General features: G+C 42.6%; 1 protein-coding gene and 1 long non-coding RNA gene across 3 annotated transcripts; both read right to left on the bottom strand.

Annotated features, from left to right (window-relative positions):
- Positions 1-957: 957 nt before the first annotated feature.
- Positions 958-18932, bottom strand: LOC127614452 (b(0,+)-type amino acid transporter 1-like). Of its 2 annotated transcripts, none has more exons than XM_052085778.1 (6): positions 17497-18932; positions 13588-13721; positions 3904-4033; positions 2672-2796; positions 2493-2580; positions 958-1472 (listed from the first exon to the last, which is right to left on the bottom strand). In XM_052085778.1, the coding sequence occupies exons 1-6, from the start codon at positions 18193-18195 to the stop codon at positions 1242-1244; spliced, it is 1407 nt and encodes a 468-aa protein (XP_051941738.1). In that variant the 5' UTR covers positions 18196-18932; the 3' UTR covers positions 958-1241. The 2 variants fall into 2 exon arrangements, with proteins under 2 accessions (XP_051941738.1, XP_051941737.1); XM_052085777.1 differs by lacking the exon at positions 17497-18932 and adding an exon at positions 15422-16459.
- Positions 1793-2091, bottom strand: LOC127614581 (uncharacterized). Its single transcript, XR_007966624.1, has 2 exons — positions 2059-2091; positions 1793-2002 (listed from the first exon to the last, which is right to left on the bottom strand). It is a non-coding gene; the product is annotated as an uncharacterized LOC127614581 (long non-coding RNA).
- Positions 18933-20647: the final 1715 nt, after the last annotated feature.

The raw sequence follows: 20647 nt of genomic DNA, 5'->3' as shown, positions 1-20647 counted from the left end.
GCCGTTCCTCCCAATCACGCCCCTCCAGGTCTCACTGTCATTGCCCACTTGAGCATTGAAGTCCCCCAGCAGAACAAGGGAGTCCCCAGCAGGAGTACTCTCCAGCACACCCTCCAAGGACTCCAAAAAGGGTGGGTATGCTGAGCTGCTGTTTGGTGCATATGCACAAACAGTCAGGACCCGTCCACCCTCCCAAAGGCGGAGGGAGGCAACCCTCTCGTCGACCGGTGTGAACCCCAATGTACAGGCACTGAGCCGTGGGGCAATGAGTATGCCCACACCTGCTCTGCGCCTTTCACAGTGAGCAACTCCAGAGTGGAAGAGAGTCCAACCCCTCTCGAGAGAACTGGTACCAGAACCCAGGCTGTGTGTGGAGGCAAGTCCGACTATATCCAGTCGGAAATTCTCTGCCTCACACACCAGCTCGGGCTCCTTCCCTGCCAGAGAGGTGACATTACATGTCCCAAGAGCTAGCTTCTGCAGACGAGGATCGGACCGCCAGGGTCCGGGGAGGGGGGGTATTTGTGTTATATAATAGGGATCTCCGTGAGTCGTCACCTTACCGTGGTGGAGGGGTTTCTGTGTCCCAATGATCCTAAGAGCTAAGTTGTCAGGGGCTTTATGCCCCTGGCAGGGTCACCCATGGCAAACAGGTTCTAGGTGAGGGGCCAGACAAAGCACGGCTCAAAGACCCCTGATGAAGATTAAAATAAATGGATCTAAGTTTCCCTTGCCCGACGCGGGTCACCGGGGCCCGCCTCTGGAGCCAGGCCTGGAGGTGGGGCTCGTTGGCAAGCGCCTGGTGGCCGGGCCTACACCCATGGGGCCCGGCCGGGCACAGCCCGAAGAGGCAACGTGGGTCCCCCTTCCCATGGGCTCACCACCCATGAGAGGGGCCAAAGGGGTCGGGTGCAATGTGAGCTGGGCGGCACCCAAAGGCGGGGAACACACACAACGTTGATATTCGAATTTCAAGAACTGAACCACAAAAGTCATGACTTTATTTGAACAAAATCACAGTTACGTAACCCTAAATCCAAAAAGTGATTCTGTTAAAAAAATGTAAGTCAAAATAAATGCTATTCATTAATAAAAATATTCAGCCATGTTCTCTATTGCTCAGCTGAATCAGATTTTTTTTTGTTTTTTTTTTGTGTAAAATCAAAGAAAACAACGGGACAAAATCAGGTAATGTTATCACCTTCACATATGAGCAAAACCAAACAGTCTTTCGGCCCGCATCACAGGTTTTTCTCTGCTGGGGCGACCTGTAAAAACAGCTGTAGGAATATGGTCAACTTGGTTAACAGGCTTGGGAATAGCTTGTAATGAATGAAAGGGATGTAGATGAGGACCCCACTGAAGATGAATAAAGTCACATAGAGGTATTCGATCTGAGGATCGTCAATGATGGGGGCCAGCACTAGGAATACTGCTGCGATGAGGACCACTATGGGCAGTATGATGGGAACCTGAAGGAAAAAAGGGAAGAGAGCACAGATGCTGAGAGTCATCCATTTGTGTTTTTTGTTGTTTATAGTTTTATTTTACAAACCCAAATTCCAATGACATTGGGACGTTGTGTCAAGTATAAATAAAAGCATGAAAGTCCCCTTTCTGCCTATTTAATTAAATACACTCCAAAGACAAGACAACACGTTCCAAAAAAGCTGGAACTGAGATTTTTTCCCCCCACTGTGTTACATCACCTTTCCTTTTGACAACACTCAGAAACTGTCATGTAGCAGGGTGGTGGTGGACCCCAAAAAGCAGGCAGGAGGGAGGAGTGGGGTGTATTTGAAGAATTGTATTTAAAACAAAGAAAACTAAATCCAAAACACACAAAGTCCAAAGTATCAAACAAAAACCATGACTAAATCTCAAACATAACAATGAATTAAACATGACAGAAAACAAGAGCAAAACAGCAACACACATGACAGTGGCGAGAAGCAACAATGACCCGACACTGAGTGTTTGGGCTGGGAGTCCTTTTAAAGCACTAATTACCAAATGACCAACAGGTGTGCAGCTGCAGGGAGAGCCCTACAGTGCCACCTGTTGGTCCCTAAACCAAATCATGACAGAAACTGTTTGGGATCTGAGGAAACAATCTGAGGAAAATAATTGTGGACTACTGGCAAGCCACTCTGGTACTTCAGCGTAAATAAAATATGACCTGTGAAATGTTCCAAACTGTTATCCCCCCCTCATCTTTCCCAGATTTTTGTTGCCCTTGTCCCATCTTTTTTCAAATCCGTTGCAGGCATCCAATTTAAAATGACAGCATATCCCCCCCCCACACCCCCCTAAAATAATAAAAATTAACATTCATCAGTTTGAACATTCAATATCATGTCTTTGTGTCATTTATAGTTGAATGTAAATTGAAAAGTATTTGCAGATTACTGTCTTCTGTTTTTATTTGTGTTTTGTACAACATTCCAACTTTATTGGAATTGGAAGATCAAGCTTTCAGGAGTGGCACCAACCTTGTATGGCCTTGGGAGCTCTGGCTTTTTAATCTTGAGGTAGATGAGGCCAGCCAACGTGATGGCATAGAAAAACCAGGCAGTGAAACTTGCAAACAGAAGAAAGATGGATTTTGGGTAAACACAAAGTGGTACCATATGCTTGTTTTCAAGAGATTCAATTCTGAGCCTGCATTCACCTGAAGAAGTTGACAATACCCTGAAAGTCTCCGGGGATGAGCACCAGCAAGGAGACAACAGTGGTGAAAATGAGTGCTGGAGATGGAGTCAGTCTGTGCACGTGAGCCATGGACAGAACGTCCGGCTAGAAACCACATACAATCCGTTATTCCCTCACAAGGCGCAACTGTGACAACAGAGCAACAACATCATTTGCAAAGGGGACACATAATAAGCAACTGACTTTTTAATAGCTTGTATCGACTGCTCCGAGCTTTTCGGATTTCCCACAATGCGTTGCCGGCGGTCATACTGGTTGGCAAGACTCTCCAACAAAGCGCCATTTGCCATTCGTCAAGCCTTGCGTGCGTGTTATTGTTGGCTGTAATAATCGAGTTGAGGGCAAACTTCTTCGTGGAGGTGTAGCGTCTTCTGAAGGGACTGACCGGGAATCAAACCTCCATCACCGGGTTTGCGGAATCGATTTTCCAACAACCATGTAGAAAACGTTTTGTTGGCTTTTCTTCAAATGAGCAATTTAGCCAAACATGGCTAGCTTTCAAGCTAACACTTTGCTATCCATTTCACAATCCAATGGGCATGGCTATGGTATTATCCACGGGCAACTAACAAGTCAGTAATTAGCCAGTCCTTCAATGATAATGATGACTAGGTGTGATTTTCGACCTGGTTTACTTTTTTAATCAACTGATCCGCTAAGATGTGGGTACCATTATACTGTAATTAATAAAGTTAGCCAACATTTCTGGACCAGAAGTCTTACTTTGTAACAATACAATATTGTTTGTAGTTTGTTGCTAATTCTGATTGCCCTCGCAATCTTAACCGGGTGCATGGTTAAGTTTGAGCTTGTGGTGGATATCAACAAAATTTGATCATTGTTCTCAGTCCTGCAATTAACTCAGGCTCTTGTGGTGTAGCTGTTTTGTAACGACCATGCTTTTATTTTGTACTTTGCTGGCTCTGGGATGTGTTTCGCCAACGTTGTCTGAGTCTTGCTAAGCACAATAACTTTTTGCATTGAATTGTACAAAAAACCCAAACAAACAACCCCCCCCCCCAACCAACTTGTATTGTGAAATATGCCGAAATGCACAAACAATGCAAGCTAAAGCAGGTGTGTCTACTCTCCTCAAAGCAAGAATCAAGAATGCTAAGACATCTTTGAAATGTCCTCCATTTGGGAGAAAAAAAAAGAAAATCTTTACTTTTAAGACCACAAAATTCTCACCAAGTGTCCTTCACGTGCAGCAACAAGGCACACGCGGCCACCGCTGAAGAATGTCCCGTTTAGTGACCCAAAAGCCGACAAAGCTGCAGCTAATGACATGATCCACCCCCAGGATCCAAACACTTTGTTCCTGTGGGGCAAAAGGTTTCAGGTTCAGCGCGAAACTTCCACACCAGCCATTTCCGCCCTCGATAAATTCCTCAAGGTTTTGCAAAGAAAGGGTCAGAACCTCAAGTGGATTTAAATGTACTTTGTGAAGGTTTTTAGGCACTAATAGCTTTCTTATTTGAAAGGCATACCGGTACTTCCCATCCGTATGCCAGTTGCAGCAGTAAAAAGTTAATATTTGGTCTGTCATTAATTTGCTAATTTATTTTCATGCACATGTATTAAGTCATAAATTGATTTTAAAAATTATGTTTTTGGCTGCCACGTTTTTTGTTTTTTTGTTGTTGTTTGTTTATTGAACATAAAACATATACAGTAATAATTTGACAGAAAATAAGCTAGATAAAATAGTAAAAAGAAAGAAATCGGTCTTCATTCAACACAGTTATTATGTTCAAGGGAGTAGGAAGAAGAAAAGACGTATCTAGTCCTACCCCGTTATGCGTTTATATCTAATAAATCATTTTTATATCAATCAGAAAAGAAAAAAAGTAAGATGAAAGAAGTCTCCATTAAGGCTTTACCCTTAACCGTGATATTTTTACAACTTTTGGTTTGTATCGGGATTATATACATCCACACCCTGGCACTCTTGTGTCAATTTTCTCCTGTACTCATAATGGATATTTCAATACCGTTCTCTATTTGTCAACTTAGTTCTGATTTATCATTATATTTAATGTTTAGAATTTATCATTTTAACTCTGATTGATGTAGGTTGTTTGTACTATTTTTTTAAAATTTGTTTTTGAACTCAGCAAGCGATTTACTAATTTTCAGGTCCGTTTCGAGATTATTCCACAGATTAACACCTTTGATAGATACACTTCTTTGCTTGATCTTTGTTCTTGTTTTGAGTTTTTTGAATAAGTTGGTACCTTTTAAATCATAGCTGCTTTCTCGAATTTCGAAAAACTTCTGAATGTTTTGGCAAAGCAGGTTATTGTGTGCTTTGTACATTAATTGTCGATTTTAAAGTCAACCAGGTCATAAAATTTCATCGTATTTAATTTGATAAATAGTGGATTTGTGGGTTCCGTATATTTTGATCTATTAATAATTTAAATCGCTTTTTTTGTAGTTTTAGAATAGGGAGTGTGTTTGTTTTGCAGGCATTTCCCCATATTTCCACACAGTAGGTCATATATGGTAATAATAATGAAGTGTATAATGTGTACAAAGTTCTCTTATTTAGCACTTCCTTAGTTTTGTAGAGGATCCCTACGGGTTTGGCTGTTTTTCTTTTTACGTTATCGATATGTGGCTTCCAACATAGTTTTGAGTCTATTACTAATCCGAGAAACTTGGTTTCATACGCTCTTTCTATCTCAATTGAGTTTACCATAATTTTAGCTTGGTGTTTGATTGGTCTTGTGCCAAAAACAATTAACTTCGATTTTTTCAGGTTAAGTGACAATTTATTTCTGTCGAACCAGTTTTTTAATTTGTTTAATTCATTTTCTACGGTTGTCAGGAGCTGTTTCAGATTTATTCCAGAACAGTAGAAAGTTGTATCACCAGCACATAGGACACATTTAAGTTGTTTTGAGACCTTGCAGATATCATTTATATATAAGATGAATAGTTTTGGACCAAGCACTGACCCCTGAGGAACTCCATGAGTGATTTTCAGTTGATTCGTTTTTTTTATTGTTGAGCTGCACGTACTGATATCTGTTTTCTAAATGACTTTTTATCAATTTATAAGCTACACCTCTAATGCCATATCTTTCCAGTTTTTTAAATAATATACTGTGATCTATTGTGTCAAAAGCTTTTTTTAGATCTAGGAAAACCCCAACAGTAAATTCTTTGTTGTCTATTGCTTCCAAAAACTCCATAACTGCCATTGAGGTGGTCCGTTTTCCCTAAAGCCATATTGATTCTCACTTAGCAGTGCATGCTTTTGTATAAAGCTGTTGGATTTATTATTGTTTAGTAATCATACATTCACGTATTATTCGGTTGATTCTCGTGTCGTCATTTTATGCTCGCAATGAAGAATGCTTCTGCCTGTCAGTATCGTTTGATTTTGCTTGCAAAGAAGAACGCTTATGCTTGCAATCATTAGTTGGCTTTGCCTGCAATGAAGAACGCTTATGCTCTCAATAAAGATATATCCTTTATTATTTACTCACATCTATAATCATTATATATTCTTCATTATGTGCTCACTTTTGCTTGCTGTACTGTGTGAGAAGTTAGGGTCGCAACCACCTTTTCGAGGACGTGGCTGGGAAGAGATAACTGTTAAGACTAAACAGCGAGCAAGGCTGAACCGTGAATGGAGACATCAACACCAGCTGCAAGGGGATGTTTATGTCTATTTGCACACATGTACGTAAATTGCACTCACATACACACACATAGTCAAACAAGTTCAGTGTGTGTTCAACAGCCCCCACCCTTTAGGTTGGACACACCTATGTAGTAGCTTTTCCCAATAAATGAGGAGGTGAAGGGGGAGATCGTTAGGGTTACGTGTGGAGAACTGAAACCGAACGCTTCTCCTCGTTCCCTCCTGGTACCAGAATCGAGTCTCCTGTCTCCTCCTTTTGGTTATTCTTGAGTGTCAATTTGGACCAACCTGACAAAAGCTATCAAGTCTGCGAGGAAATAGTTTTTCTAATATTTTTGAAAATTGTGGCAGGAGTGATATTGGTCTATAATTTGTAAACAGATGTCTTTCTCCATTTTTATAGATTGGAATAACTTTAGCAATTTTCATTTTTGATGGAAAGATACCGGCTTTGAATGACAGGTTGCATATGAAAGGTCGCAGTACATATTCTATAATCTGCTTTATTATTGTCATATCAATATTAAAGCATTCAGTTGACTTTTTATTTGTAAAAGTTTTTATAATATTTGATACTTCTTCTTGTTTTACAGCAGTAAGGAACATCGTGGAGGAGGGTTTTTTTTCTATGTATCTATCTATTTCAAACAAGTTTGTTGGATCAGGAATTTGTTTTGCTAGGTTACTGCCGATGTTGACAAAATACTCATTAAATTCAATTGCTATTTCTGCAGTTTTTTTCCAAAATAGTATTTTTGCCTTTGATAAAATACTCTGGATAATCAATTTTTTAGGACTATTTCTGATTACTTGGTTAAGTATTTTCCATATTTCTTGTGCGTTACTTTTATTCTGCTCTAATAGTGCATGATAATGATCTCTTTTTGTCATGTTCCTGTCCTTGGCCTGGCCAGCAGGTGGCAGACTGAGCAGACTTTCTGGCTGCACACCTGCTGCCAATCTTTCAATCAAGGAACTGTGTATTTAAGAACCAACAATCTGTCTGCTGGATGTCGGGATATTGTTATGCCTTGATGCTTCCTTGCCCATAGACTATTTTTTGCTATAGATCTCGTCGTGTTTTCGCTCTTGAACTCTCGGTACCAATGGTTTTGTGAGTATTGGATTTTATTTTTCGAATTGGCTTTCTCTTGCGTGTATTTTGGATACATTGTTTTTGTTAGTGATGGGTCCATGAGGCCTCATGAGGCGTGTCGACACACTGACACACTGTGTTGATACTGTGCTGATACTGTGTCACTGACCACTGCCACCTGCTGGACCTTCAAGATCCCTGCAGCCAACCCACTTAACAGACTGAACTGACTGATAAATTGTTTTGTATATTCAACATATAAAATATACAATTCGGTAATAAATTGGCAAAAGGTGAAGGTAAGATATAAAAAAAGGAAAAGAAAATAGTCATCATCACAAATATGTGTTCAAAGGAGTAGAAAGAAGCAAAAAACCTACCCCGAGTCCTACCCCTTCTTATATATGAATTGATCATTTTTCTAAATAGGAAAGAAAGTCTAAATATCAACAAATGCTTTTACCCTTATGTATGCTGTACTAATACATTTTTACATTAGGTTTGTATATACAGTACATACTCTTTAGAGCACATGTATATGTCGATTTTCTCATTCATAATGGATGCTACATTTCATTAATATATTAAATAATCTCATCAATGTATTTCTGATGTATTGCTATAATTCATGAGTGTATCGAATTTATCAGCTTAATTCTGATTTGTGTAGTTGTCTTGTACTACTCTCGAATTCATTTTTAATCTCAGCAAGAGAGTTCCTCATTTTACTGGTCCGTTTCAGAATCATTCCACAGACTTACACCTATTACAGATACACTCCTTTGTGTGATGTTCGTTCGTGTTTTGGATTTTTTTTGTATAGATTAGTACCCCCTAAATTATGACAACTTTCTCAAATTTTAAAAAGCTTCTGGATCTTTTGGCAAAGGTTATTATTGTGTGCTTTGTACATTAATTGGGCGATTTTGAAGTCAATCAGGTCATGAGATTTCATTGTTTAATTTGATAAACAGTGGATTTGTGGGTTCCGTCCATTTGGAACCAGTGATTGTTCCGATTGCTTTGTATTGTAGTTTTAACTGTTTTACTGGCATTTCCCCATATTCCCACACAATAGGTCAAATATGGAAGTAATAAAAGTATGTGTACAAGGATCTCTTATTCAGCACATCCTTAGTTTTTGGGAGGATCCCTATGGTTTGGGATATTTTTTCTTTTATTATCCATTATGTAGCTGCCAGCATGGTTTTGCATCTACAACTGTTCCAAGACATTTTCATAAGGTCTTCATAAGGTGTGTTCAAATAATGTGAAGATCATTTGAATGAGGATGCTTGTGGGGTTTTATTTCACAAATTTTTATTGAGAAAAATAAGATGCTCCAATGTTTTAAACTTCAGCCTGTTGCGTCTTTTACAAGCAATTTCTCCTGCTGTGGAGAACACACGCTCACAAGGGACGGATGAGGCTGGCGTACAAAGGAACTCCTTTGCGAGGTGGGAGAGGTTTGGGAAAGAAGTGTGTTGGTCCTTCCAGTACAGCTGCTTCGTGGAACCTTGATTGTCAAACATGGAGTGGAGAGTCAACCAATAATAATTAGTGATTGTCAATTAAATATGTAAATCATCAACATAGCAACCGTGAAAAGATGAGTGAACGTTTGTATACCTGGCGTAATACTGGGTGTATCGCGAACTTCATTCTCATGCTTGGCCCGATAATGCCTCAGCATGGTGGAGGTGCTTCTGTTGGTGTATGACAATTCGACCCGGCAAATTCGACATTTCACCTGTAATGAAATGTGAATAAGAAGTAACTAAGAGTTACCTTGAAATGTATTCGGATTAGAATGGTACAACACGTCAATAATCTGAGAGGCACTCGCTCTCGGCGACAGAAGGCGATTTGAATAAATAAATAAATAATACCTTATTCTCCAGGACATCAAAATGGTCCCACACGGCGGATGATTTGCGTCTCTGCTCCATAATCGGCAAGGAAGGCAAGGCACGAACACGAAGTCTGCACTGACACGAGCTTCGACAAGCGAGCGTGAGTGAGGTCTGGCTTGTTTCGGCAGGTGTTCCTTATAAACACTGTGTGGCGGGCTTTTGCTGCGTCAACGCCCTCTGCACTGAGTCGACGCCCCCTGGACTAGGTGGCGCAGCCTGTACTGTGCCAAGCAGCCGATGCGGTCTAAACTGCACCGGTGCAGTTCACGTGTCAATTAGCAGCCTGGACTGTGTCAACGCAGCCGATGTGTCAATTAGCAGCCTGGACTGTGTCAACACAGTCGATGTGTCAATTAGCAGCCTGGACTGTGTCAACGCAGCCGGTGTGTCAATTAGAAGCCTGGACTGTGTCAACGCAGTTCACGTGTCAATCACGTGACGTAATGAGCCAGCACATGCATCGACACGTGGTTTGCTCTGTGAGCCCGGCGCATGTGTCAATGCATCGGTGTCGCTGGACCCATCACTAGTTTTTGTTTGTCTTCGCGATCCTTATTTTCCTCCCTTGCCTTTTGTGCAAGCGCTTTTTGTTGTTCGTTGTTTGTGCCCTCTGGTCCTTGTTTTGACCAGCGCTTTGTTTCTACTTTGTCGGTGCGATTTTTGTACATTAAATATTTTTGCTTCGGCGACCTTGTCTGGCGTCTACACTTTTGGGTTCCAAAAAACTTGATTCGGTTAGACCGAATCGTGACACTTTTACTGGTTCTTATAATTATTTTTATAGGTCTTATATTTTTTTCTGCTTCTTCAGTTCTCAATTTTAAAAACAATTTATATAAATTGTTTTTCTTTTTACATGTGTTTTCTATGCCTTTCGTTATCCATGGCTTACTTGGGTCTTTATACTTTTTGGAGACTTTAGTTAATGGAAAATGTTTATCATATAAGGCAGGGGTGCCCAAACTTTTTGATCAACTAACCTCCTTACCGGCGCGCGCACGCACGCACACACACACACAAATTAAAGATTTACCTGCTTTTTTATTTTTTAAATATTTTTTTTGTGAAAATGAGACTGATTAGTGTGCAGTGTATATTAACACAAAAAATATATTACTAACTTGTACAAAGACACACAAATGGTTGTTTGTTTTTTTTTCTTCTCGACACTTGGGTCCTGTCTTAGATCTACCGGTAGATCCTGATCTACCTAATGGGCACCCCTGATATAAGGAGATTATGGAAGACTTAAATACTTCAAACGCTGTATTTGGGTCTTCGTTTGAGTAGACCTCGGTCCAGTTTTGTTTTTCCATGTCTTGCTTAAAGGCATCGATGGAGCACTTTCCATTTTATGATCAATCTCATTTATAAATGTTATCTATTAATGTGGCTGTGTCAACTGTTATTCTGCTAGGTTTCAGGATTACTGGGAAAAAGCTGTTGCTGTACATAGTATTTATGAAGTCGGTTGTTTTTTTTGTGTCCATTTGGGTTTAATAAGTCAATGTTAAAGTCGCCACATATTATTCGTGTTTTCTTATCGTTGTAGTAACTGAGCATATCTTAGTTTTTTTATTGAATGTGTCAATACATGATCCTGGTGTCCTATAGATGCAACTTCTGATGATATTTGATGCCTTTTTATTATGCATTTCAATGGTTAGACATTCCATTAGGTTTTCTATTGTGCTTGTCAATCTCTCGATTTTACTGCATTTAAGTGCTTTGTCTACATATATTGCAACCCCCGCCCCTCCTTTTTAGTTTTCCGTATTAGGTTATGAAATGTTTGCAACTATTTCCATTTCAGTTGTTCTATCTTCATCAAGCCAAGTTTCTGATATGGCAATTATTTTAAATTTATTGAATTTAGTCAGGTATTCTTTGATTTTTGTGGAGTTTTTATAGAGACTTCTACTGTTTAAGTGTATTACTGAAAGTGCATTTTCCAATTTTATATTAGTGTTGAATTGTTCATCCAGGTAATGGTCAGTTTGTTACCCTTTGTTTGTTCCTGAAGTTATTGTCTGGGTCCAAATTGTTCTTGGGATCGAATGGCTTATAGTCAATATCTTCAAAGGGTTGGAAGCCCATGTTTTTGGGATGTGAATTTCCCGCTCCTACGCGGTCGTCGCTGGCTCCATCGCGGTCGTCGTTGGTTCCCTCGCTGTCGTCGCTCGCTCTCTTGCAGTTATCACTGGCTCCCTCGCGGTTGCTGGCTGGACGTCTCCTGGGTCCCTCGTTGTCGCTGGCTCCCTTGCGGTCGTCGCCGACTCCCTCACGCTCCCTGGCTGGCTGCCTCCCGGCTCTCTCACGCGCGCTGGCTGGTTGTCTCCCGGCTCCCTCGTGGTCGCTGGCTCCCCTGCAGTCGTCGCTGGTTTCCTCTCGGTCGTCTCTGGCTCCCTTGCGGTCGTCGCTGGCTCCCTCGCGGTGGTCGCTGGCTGGTTGTCTCCTGGCTTCCCTGCAGTCGTCGCTGGCTTCCTCACGGTCGGTCTTGAAAAAGTTATTGTCCGGGTCCAAGTTGTTCTCAGGGTCAAATGTCTTGTGGTCAGTAGGGTTGGAAGGGTCATCAAGGGGTCCATGTTTTTTGGTATGTGAATTTCCTGCTTCAGTAGGGTCGGAGTTTTTATCGTCGGGTGGTGAACAATTCTCAGTATGCTGTTTGATGGTGTTGAACTCGAGTATTGGTGCGGCGGTGGACGATAAGTTTGTCTTAAGTAGGCAGTTTCCCCTCTGTCACGTGCAGCTTTTAATTTTTGGAGGAGCCCTTTTCTTTTTTGTCGTACGGCATCTGTAAAGTCTTCGTTGATATAGATGTTGGAGCCTTTTAAGTATTTTTCTTTTTGTAGGATCCTTGATCTGTCCTTGTATTTTAGAAATTTCACCACAACTGGCCTCGGTCGAGGTCTTCCAGGTTCTTGTCTTCCTGTGCGGTGAGCTCTCTCCACCTCAATTTGCCCCTGTATCAGCAGCTTCTCCTTGAGGATTTTTTGAACTGTTTCCTCTGTTTCAGTCCACGTTTTTCCTCAATTCCACCAATTACCAAGTTGTTTCTTCTTGACTGTCCTTCCAAGTAGTCCATCTTGTCTGTTAATACAAGCATGCCGTCACATATTTTGTAGAATTCTGTTTGACAGATTAGATTTTTTTTTAATGTCGTCTACCTCTTTTTGTAAAGTTGATGCTGGTTTTTATTTCTTGGACTTCCCTGAATTTTCCTGTTGTTGTTCCAAGAGCGCCGTAAAAAGCTCTTTTTGTTGCTGGAGTAATTTGTTTACTTGAGTGAGGGTCAGGAAATCCTCATTTCTTGCTTCTGTTTGGGTGGCATTTTGTCGGGTCTCGTTGCTAGCCGGTTTTATGCTAGTTTGTGACGTGTCCAGTGGGCTTGCTGCTGGGTGTTTTTTAACGTGGCAAGTGGGTTTGCCGGCTCCCTCACGCTTGCTGGCGTTCGGCTGGTTGGTCTCTGGTGGTGGGTTCCAGCTGCGTAGCGACTGTTCGCAGTTAGCTTCCGTGCTAACGTCCGCGGTTAGCTTCCGTGCTAGCGTTTCGTCCAACCCCCTCTTCACGTCGACAATTTCAACACATGCGCTGCCACCATGTTTCGCTCTGTTCTTTACTTTCAAATGTGGGAAAGCTTCACACGAGAGAAATGTTGACTTTGCTGTTGCTGCTCATTCTTTCCGCTCGGCAATGCGTAGCAACTCCGTTTATCAAACACATCGCTAGATGACATTTATCTATCACGTTGGACTAAGCCAGTGCTTGCCAATTATTTTCTGTTTCGCTCCCCCAACAAGAAGAAAGGCCCCCCACCCCGACATTGCATCACGCCCTCTTAGGGGGCGTGCCCCACTATTTGAGAAGGGCCGGACTCGGCTAAGCTTCACAATGATGCACAGCTACCCCGAATGGAATTCATCCAGCGCTAATCCCGAAAGAACGAAGCCATGTGGTTTTGAGCTAACTCGATGAAATTACCCGACCGATGTGAAAGCTGGAGAGGCGCGCTTGGTCTTTTGATGGGACAAAATACACTTTGGAGAACAAAGAGAATCAATTAGGATGCCTTGGGTGCATGTAGTACACAGTGCTGCTTTTGTCCATTGTTGAAAGGTTTTCAACAGGAAGCACAAATCCTCCCTCATCAGATCAGTAATCTCATTGATTTTCGAGGTGAAACATCTTTGTAAGCTGCTGCGACTTACCCCCACGTGACGGCCACTGCATTGGATGATATGAGTTCTTTCGGTGTCAGTACTGTTAGGTAGCTGACATTCACCAGCAGATACAAGCCAGTCACCAGGGAGATGGCAATGATCACTGCTCTCGGAAGATTCACCTGCAACAGATGAAAGTACATAAGGAATGGAGGGGGGCTTCTAACAATTTAAATGTCATTACTGTACAGGTGTGTTGTTTCAGTGAGACCTTGGCAAAAGTAAACGGTTTGACATCTCCTACTTTATCCCAGACTTTCACACATGAATTTTGCTTCATGCCAGTGCAATTTATTTTACACTCTGATTCATTTTAACGTGCTGGCTGGTAAGCACATCTGCCTCCCAATTCTCAAATTTGGGATTTGAATCTTGGTTCAGCCTTGGTACAGCTACTGGTGCAGCTACCTTCCACATTCAGAAAACATGTTTCTTAGCTTAATTTAATGTTCTGCATTTCCATAGGTGTGAATGTGAATCTAAATACTTACTTTGTCTCGCCTGTACATGTACTGTGACTGACTTGAAACCAGAATAGGGTGGCCAAAGTCAGCTCGGATTTAACAGCTTGATTTCGGAGTGAAAGGGTGTGAGTACGAGAATGGCCTGCCAGCAGTCCAGACTCGTCTGCCATTGAAAGTGTGGAGCACATTACGAAGCACAAAGTATGAAAATGGAGACCAGTATTGTTAAGTACCTGAAGTTGCACATCCAGCATGAATTGGATCGAATACCACTTTCAGATACAGTAGTTTGGTGATGTAACGCAGTGGTAAACATGATCTTGTCAAAGCTGTTTTGGAATCTGAACATTTGAATCTGATGTGTTGGAGTCGGGAAACACCTAAAACAATCAGGAATGGGGAACTCGAGAACCATAGCTGGTGATCCCTGATTTAAAGTATCTCGTTGTTTGTGAGTGCGGGCCAGACACGCACTGCACTAAATTAAATGAGTCAAAAAGTCCTTTGCCAATGTTTTTTCAGGACAGCACATATGAATATTAAAATCCCCCGTGAACAGGATGTGATCACTTATCAGCATGATTTCGGCAGTAAGATTTGAAACGTTGGTGGCACGGTGGGCGACTGGTGAGCATGTCTGCGTCACATTGCAGAGGTGCAAGATTACATATTTATTAATTATTTTTTTAATTAATTAATTATTAATTAATTACAGACCCTGGCCTTCCTGTGTGGAGTTTGCATGTTCTCCCTGTGCCTGTGTGGGTTTTATCCGGGTATTGCGGTTTACTCCCACATTCTAAAGACCTGCATGCATTGCAGGTTAATGGAGCACTCAAAATTTTCCCTCAGTGTGATTGTTAGGCAGATGGTTGTTTGTCAATATGTGCTCTGTGATTGTCTGGAAACCAGTTCAGGATGTACCCTGCCTACTGTGAAAGGCTCCAGCCACACTGTGACCCTCGGCTTCATTTTGACGTAAAAACACATTTTCTTGATCTAATTTGGTCCTGGCTCCATGCCATCTGTGTTCTCTTTTTCTCAGTCTTGGAGTGAGAGGCATTCTTAAGTGATGTCTGCCATCTAGTGGTGGGCACTGCAAACGTGGACGGAGGCTGCTTGCAGCCTGTGGGCCGCCAATTGCCCATCCCTGACCGAGCCCAAACAAGACGCAAAGCCCCCTGGATATAAACTTTACAATTGGACATCTTTTTCAACTGGCTTTTTGGTTAGAAGAAAATCCGTTTTTGCTCCAATGATAACATTTGTATTGTGACGGCAAAAGACAACATTAAGGCTGGCTTTACCTAGGCTAATGTTCTGTTTGTCAAATGAAAAGATTGAGTGACTTACTGTACCTCTGGACGTTTTAATTCCTCTGTCACATAGTTGAGATTATTCCAACCGTCATATGCCCACAAGCCCTGGTAGAAAGCAATACCAATTGGACTGATGCCAATATTTGAGTTTTCAAAGGAGTCTTGCAAGTTTTCAGTATGTCCTCTGATGAGCATCACAGTACCTGCCACGATGATAACTGCCAGCGACAGGACCTTGGCCAACATGAAGAACACCTGCACTGACATTGAGAAGCGAACGTTGAGGCAATTGACTGTCGCTAAAGTAATAATCGCAGCTGCGGCCACACACTTGACGAGCGCAACCGGAGGGGCACAATCCGAGTAGAAGGGCGCCACAACGTACTGAGCGAAACTAAGTGAGATGCCAACCACACTGGCAGGTCTCGCAAATAAGACCGAGCTGAAGATTAACATAAAGGCGATGACTGGGCCTGACGTCCTAAGGATGTAGATGTACTCTCCGCCTGATTCCCGAATGACGGTTCCCATTTCAGCATGGCAAAAAGAAGCAAGTAAGACCAGTAGACCGCAGCTTGCCCACACCACCAGACTGGCTCCGGGGCTGCCGATGGTTGCGAGCACCGTCTGTGGTGACATGAAGATCCCTGAGCCAATCATTGTCCCGCCAATGAGAGACACAGCTCCCATCAGGCCCACTTCACGCTTGAGGCTGAGCTTTTGCGTCTCATCTTCCATGATGGTGGCTGCCGTCTTAGGTCGTTCTTCGAATTGGAAAAACATTTTTGTGGCCAAGGTCCTACTAACAGCAGCCCGTAAGTTAATAATTAAGTGAGTAGGGCAGAGAAAGTAGATAGTTAGCCAAAGGTTATCAAGAATACGACACTGTCACTGCATACAGGAGGTCATTTTGGCATTTTGGGATGCAAACGCCATGTGAACACGTCACACTGTGGATGTTAGTAAAGACAGCAAAACATTTAGCTGCTGATTTTTGAAACTACTGTGAATGAAACGTGGCATCGCCTAGCAGCAATAATGCTAACAACTCAAACCACAGACATGATGTTCCATAATCTTCATGGACTTCTTTATGGACTTTCCAGAATCTTTATGACTGATAACACATCAATAACCGTTGCGCCTGACTTTAGGGGCACCCAAGCTCCATCGCTGCGGGCAGGTGTGGAGAGGATGCCAATGCGGGGCGTCTCGGCTTTGCTGTTGAACGGGTGGCACGGGGAGCTCGCTCAACTCCGGCGATGGAGAGCGGGTCGCTCTCGCTCCAAGCCATTTTCCCCATTGTTTAGGTTAATCTGGTTCATCTTATCTGTCTGCTTTATCTGGTTATCGGTCTGTTTTAACCCCTGTGTTTAATGGCCCATTGTAAATGTTTTCGCTTTATACATGCAGTAATAATGTCATTTGCTGAGGTACATGCCTTTGGAACGAGCATTCCTTTTTCTGACTACTTTTTGCATAACCGGTCAAATTGACCCAGGAACATGAGGGCAATTTTTGAGAAGCCAATGTTACGCAAGGGTGAGATGAATTTCTGTGTGGGACTCCATTTTTAGTACTAAAACATTACAAAGCTCTTGACTCAATGTCCATCCCGTGGTGTTTTGTAGCTCGTAAAACCAAACATTTTACAGTTTTTTTGGGGGGCGGGGGGCGCAAATTCAATCCGAACGACTAAAGTAATCCCTCGTTTATCGCGGTAAACGGGGACCAAAACCTCCTGCGATAAACGAAAATCCGCGAAGTAGCGACCAATTAATATCTACAGGTAAAAAAAAAGATTTTGCGGACTTAAAAAAATATATACCTGTATATATTTTTTTAAGTCCGCAAAAAGTCCGGGAGAATCTGCAAAACAACAGTGAGTCACATAGAGCAATATATACAGTACTGTACTGCATGTATATGGGGATTTTTTTTTTTTTATGAATGTTTGAAAAAATCCGCGATAAACGAACCGTGAAATAGCGAGGGATCACTGTAATAAAAATCAATAAAGACATGAATTAACACAGAAATAAATAAATAGCTGGTGTGTAAATCATTTTGGGCTTATCAGTAAAGGAAAAAAAGTCACTGCATAAAAGTCTTACTTCTGGATGCTTGAGCTCCTCGGTTAAATAATTCAAAGTATTCCAGCCATCGTAGGACCACAAGCCCTGATAGAAAGCAATGCCAAAGGATCCGACGTGCATATTGGTTCCCTCAAAGCCGTTCTCAAAGTTCCCGGTGCCTTTGTCAAAGAGCATCACCACTCCTCCCAATATGATCACTGCGAGTGCCAGCACTTTGACGACCATGCAGACCACCTGGATGATGGTGGCCAGGCGGGAGCTCAGACAGTTCACCATTGCCAGAACGACGATGGCTCCTGCAGCCACACACTTTACCAGCAGCAGTGGAGGCGAGCAGCTTGGGAAAAAAGGCGCCACCGCATATTCGGCGAAGCTGAGCGCAATTCCCGTGGCACTTGCAGGTCTCATGACAATGATGAAGCTGAAGACAAACATGAAGGCCACCACTCGCCCCGCCATCCTCATCATGTAGATATATTCTCCGCCGGACTCTGGAATGACTGTTCCCAGTTCAGCATAGCAGAGCCCCCCCAGCATGGCTAGCAGTCCACATGCTGCCCATATCACGAGGCTTGCCCCCGGACTGCCGATGGCTGAGAGCACATATTGGGGTGACATGAAGATCCCCGACCCCATCATGGTGCCAGCAATGAAAGATACCGCTCCGATAATCCCAACATCCCTCTTCAGGTTCAGTCCGAGTTTGTCGGTCGCCATCGTGAGACTGCTTGGGGATAGACTACTGCAGACTCAGGTTAAGCATTGGGTAATGATACATCTGTGTAAACAGTGAAAGGTTAGAAGAGGCGATGGCCACGGAAGGATTGCATTGTTCCAAACGGAAAGAAATTGCCTGCGGTTATCTCTTTGTCAACACGTGTCAAAACCATTCTTATCTTTTCGAAGAGTATCAACAACCATTGTGCCCAAAAAACACGAAGATCTAATTTTCAATCAACCAACCTCTCGCGATCGACCCGTTGCCCCGCGCATGATACGCACGCATTTACACGCGCATGCCCCGATGAGCAATCGCCATAACGGCCGCGAAGATGAATGAAAAAGTAAAATAAAGTTAGACATAAGAGTTTGTGGGTTTGCAAAAAAGAAATCACCGCCTAGCTTAGCAGAGTCCCGATGCGGAGGCATGGGACGCATTTTTGCAGCATGTTCATGATCATGGCTCATTTTTACCGTTTTCAAATACTTCTCCCGGCACTCCGGATTTTCATTGTTTGCCAGTAACCTCGGTGAATTGTACATGAAACAAATATAAAAGAGAATGATAAGAACAATAAAAGATATTGCGCCACAGCTCTGATCGCAAGCGGCAATTTCAGACTTTTGACCGCTAACAACTTCTAACGATGCAGGTCACGCCACCGTCGGTTAAAGGTGACCTGCTGTTTGATTCGATTCTATTTTGAAAATACTTTTTGTGAAAGTGAGACTGACAGGATTCTTGGGTGCAATGTGCACCAACACAAAAATCAATCATATTAATAACACACAAACAGAATGGTGTACATTCGCTTTTGATGAGGCTTCCTTCTGGGGCAACAGCCATGCGGACCAATTTGATGCAGTGTGTGTCATCTATGGTTGGAGTACTGAGAGGCAATGCTGGCAGCACTCAAATGTCTCACAACATGCAGTTTCTGTTCTGAGTGGATCCTGTCCTGTTAAATCTCTTTTGTTACTGCAGTTGTTTTAGGGTGTTTGTAATATTTTTGTCGCCTTGGCAACTATATAAAAAAAAGCATTAATTTTCTCCCAGATCCTCAGAGTTGAGGCGGCATGGTGGGCGACTGACTTGCAAGTCCGCCTCACGGTACATAGGTCCTAGGTTCGATTACAGACTCAGCCTTCCTGTCTGGAGTTTGCATATTCTCCCCGTGCCTATGTGGGGTTTGTCCGGGTAGTCCGGTTTCCTTCCACATTTCAAAAACATGCGTGGCAGGTTAACGGAACACTCTAAATTGTCCCGAGGTGTGATTCTGAGTGTGAATGGTTGTCCGCCTATGTGTGCCATGAGATTGGCTGGCAACCAGTTCAGGGTGTCCCCCGCCTACTGCCCAAAGACGGCTGGGATAGGCTCCAGCATGTCCCGCGAACCCTTGTGAGGATAAGCAGATTAGAAAATGGATGGTTGGATGGAGGGGCCAAGCATTGACAATGGCAGACGTTGTTTACGCGGTGACACAACAAGAGGGAACAAAAGAAGGGTTCTCCAGGCTACAATAAGAACCAATCAAGTATTGCCGGTGTTCGGGCAGATGGCTCTTCCAGCCCACGGATCGCTGTCCAGCGCCGGGGTTGCCTTGAGCGAGCGCCCCATGCCACCCTTGTGAGGATAAAGTGCATCAAATAATGGATGGATCCTCAGAGTTCTTAGCCATGATCAACCATATTGAACTTTCAGTCACCGGTATGAGTGGTTGAGAACAATGACACCAAAATTTAACCCATATGCTCTCCATTTACACATGAGACCTAACAACACTGAGGAGTCACATGACGCCTGGAAAACGGCTAAATGGCCCCCAAATTGGACCGTTTCATGTGTGTGGTGTGTATTCCCTTTTATTGCCTGCAGTTGCGGCAATAATGGCCGTGTATTCAGTTCTTTTGAGAGAACCGTAAATGCACGCTATCTACTGTTTACCGCATTGTTCATTGTGGCAGCTTGTCAAGAAGTTAAAAAAAAAGTAAACTATTGACAAACATGTGGGGGACTACAGTACTCCTTTTTACAAGATTGTATTTTCTCAACTTCACATGAATTTTTCTTTTTTTTTTAACCATGAGAAGCATTTGTTAAACTCATGCAAGCATTGCGAGAAGATGCAGGGACAAAATAAAGGCCGGAGTTAAGATTCAAACTGTTGACAGTTGATTGTTTTTAGTGATCATACATTTGCATATAATTAATGATAAATTGATTATGCTTGCAATGAAGAACGCTTATGCTTTTAATAAAAATATAATGCTTTTAATCATTATATGCTCACATTTATGATCAAGAATGCTTAGTGCACTGTGTGGCAGTTTAGGGACGCAACCACCTTTCCGAGGAAGTGGTTGGGAAGAGCTAAGTATTATGACTAAACAGGAGTAAGGTCGGACGTGGACGGAACTGTCAACACCAGCTGCAACGTGGGTGTTTTTG

Source organism: Hippocampus zosterae, chromosome 14 (assembly GCF_025434085.1).
Source record: "Hippocampus zosterae strain Florida chromosome 14, ASM2543408v3, whole genome shotgun sequence".
In the NCBI taxonomy this organism is placed as follows: Eukaryota; Metazoa; Chordata; class Actinopteri; order Syngnathiformes; family Syngnathidae; genus Hippocampus; species Hippocampus zosterae.
Note: the sequence above shows the minus strand (reverse complement) of the source record. Positions and strands in the feature narration are given on the sequence as shown.

Excerpts from the sequence above, each read along its gene's own strand:
- LOC127614452 (XM_052085777.1), bottom strand. The coding sequence starts at position 16,165 with ATGTTTTTCCAATTCGAAGAACGACCTAAGACGGCAGCCACCATCATG. Across the intron at positions 13,722-15,421 it reads AGGAATTAAAACGTCCAGAG|GTGAATCTTCCGAGAGCAGT; the intron begins GTACAGTAAGTC and ends CATCTGTTGCAG. Across the intron at positions 4,034-13,587 it reads GCAGTGGCCGTCACGTGGGG|GAACAAAGTGTTTGGATCCT; the intron begins GTAAGTCGCAGC and ends TTTGCCCCACAG.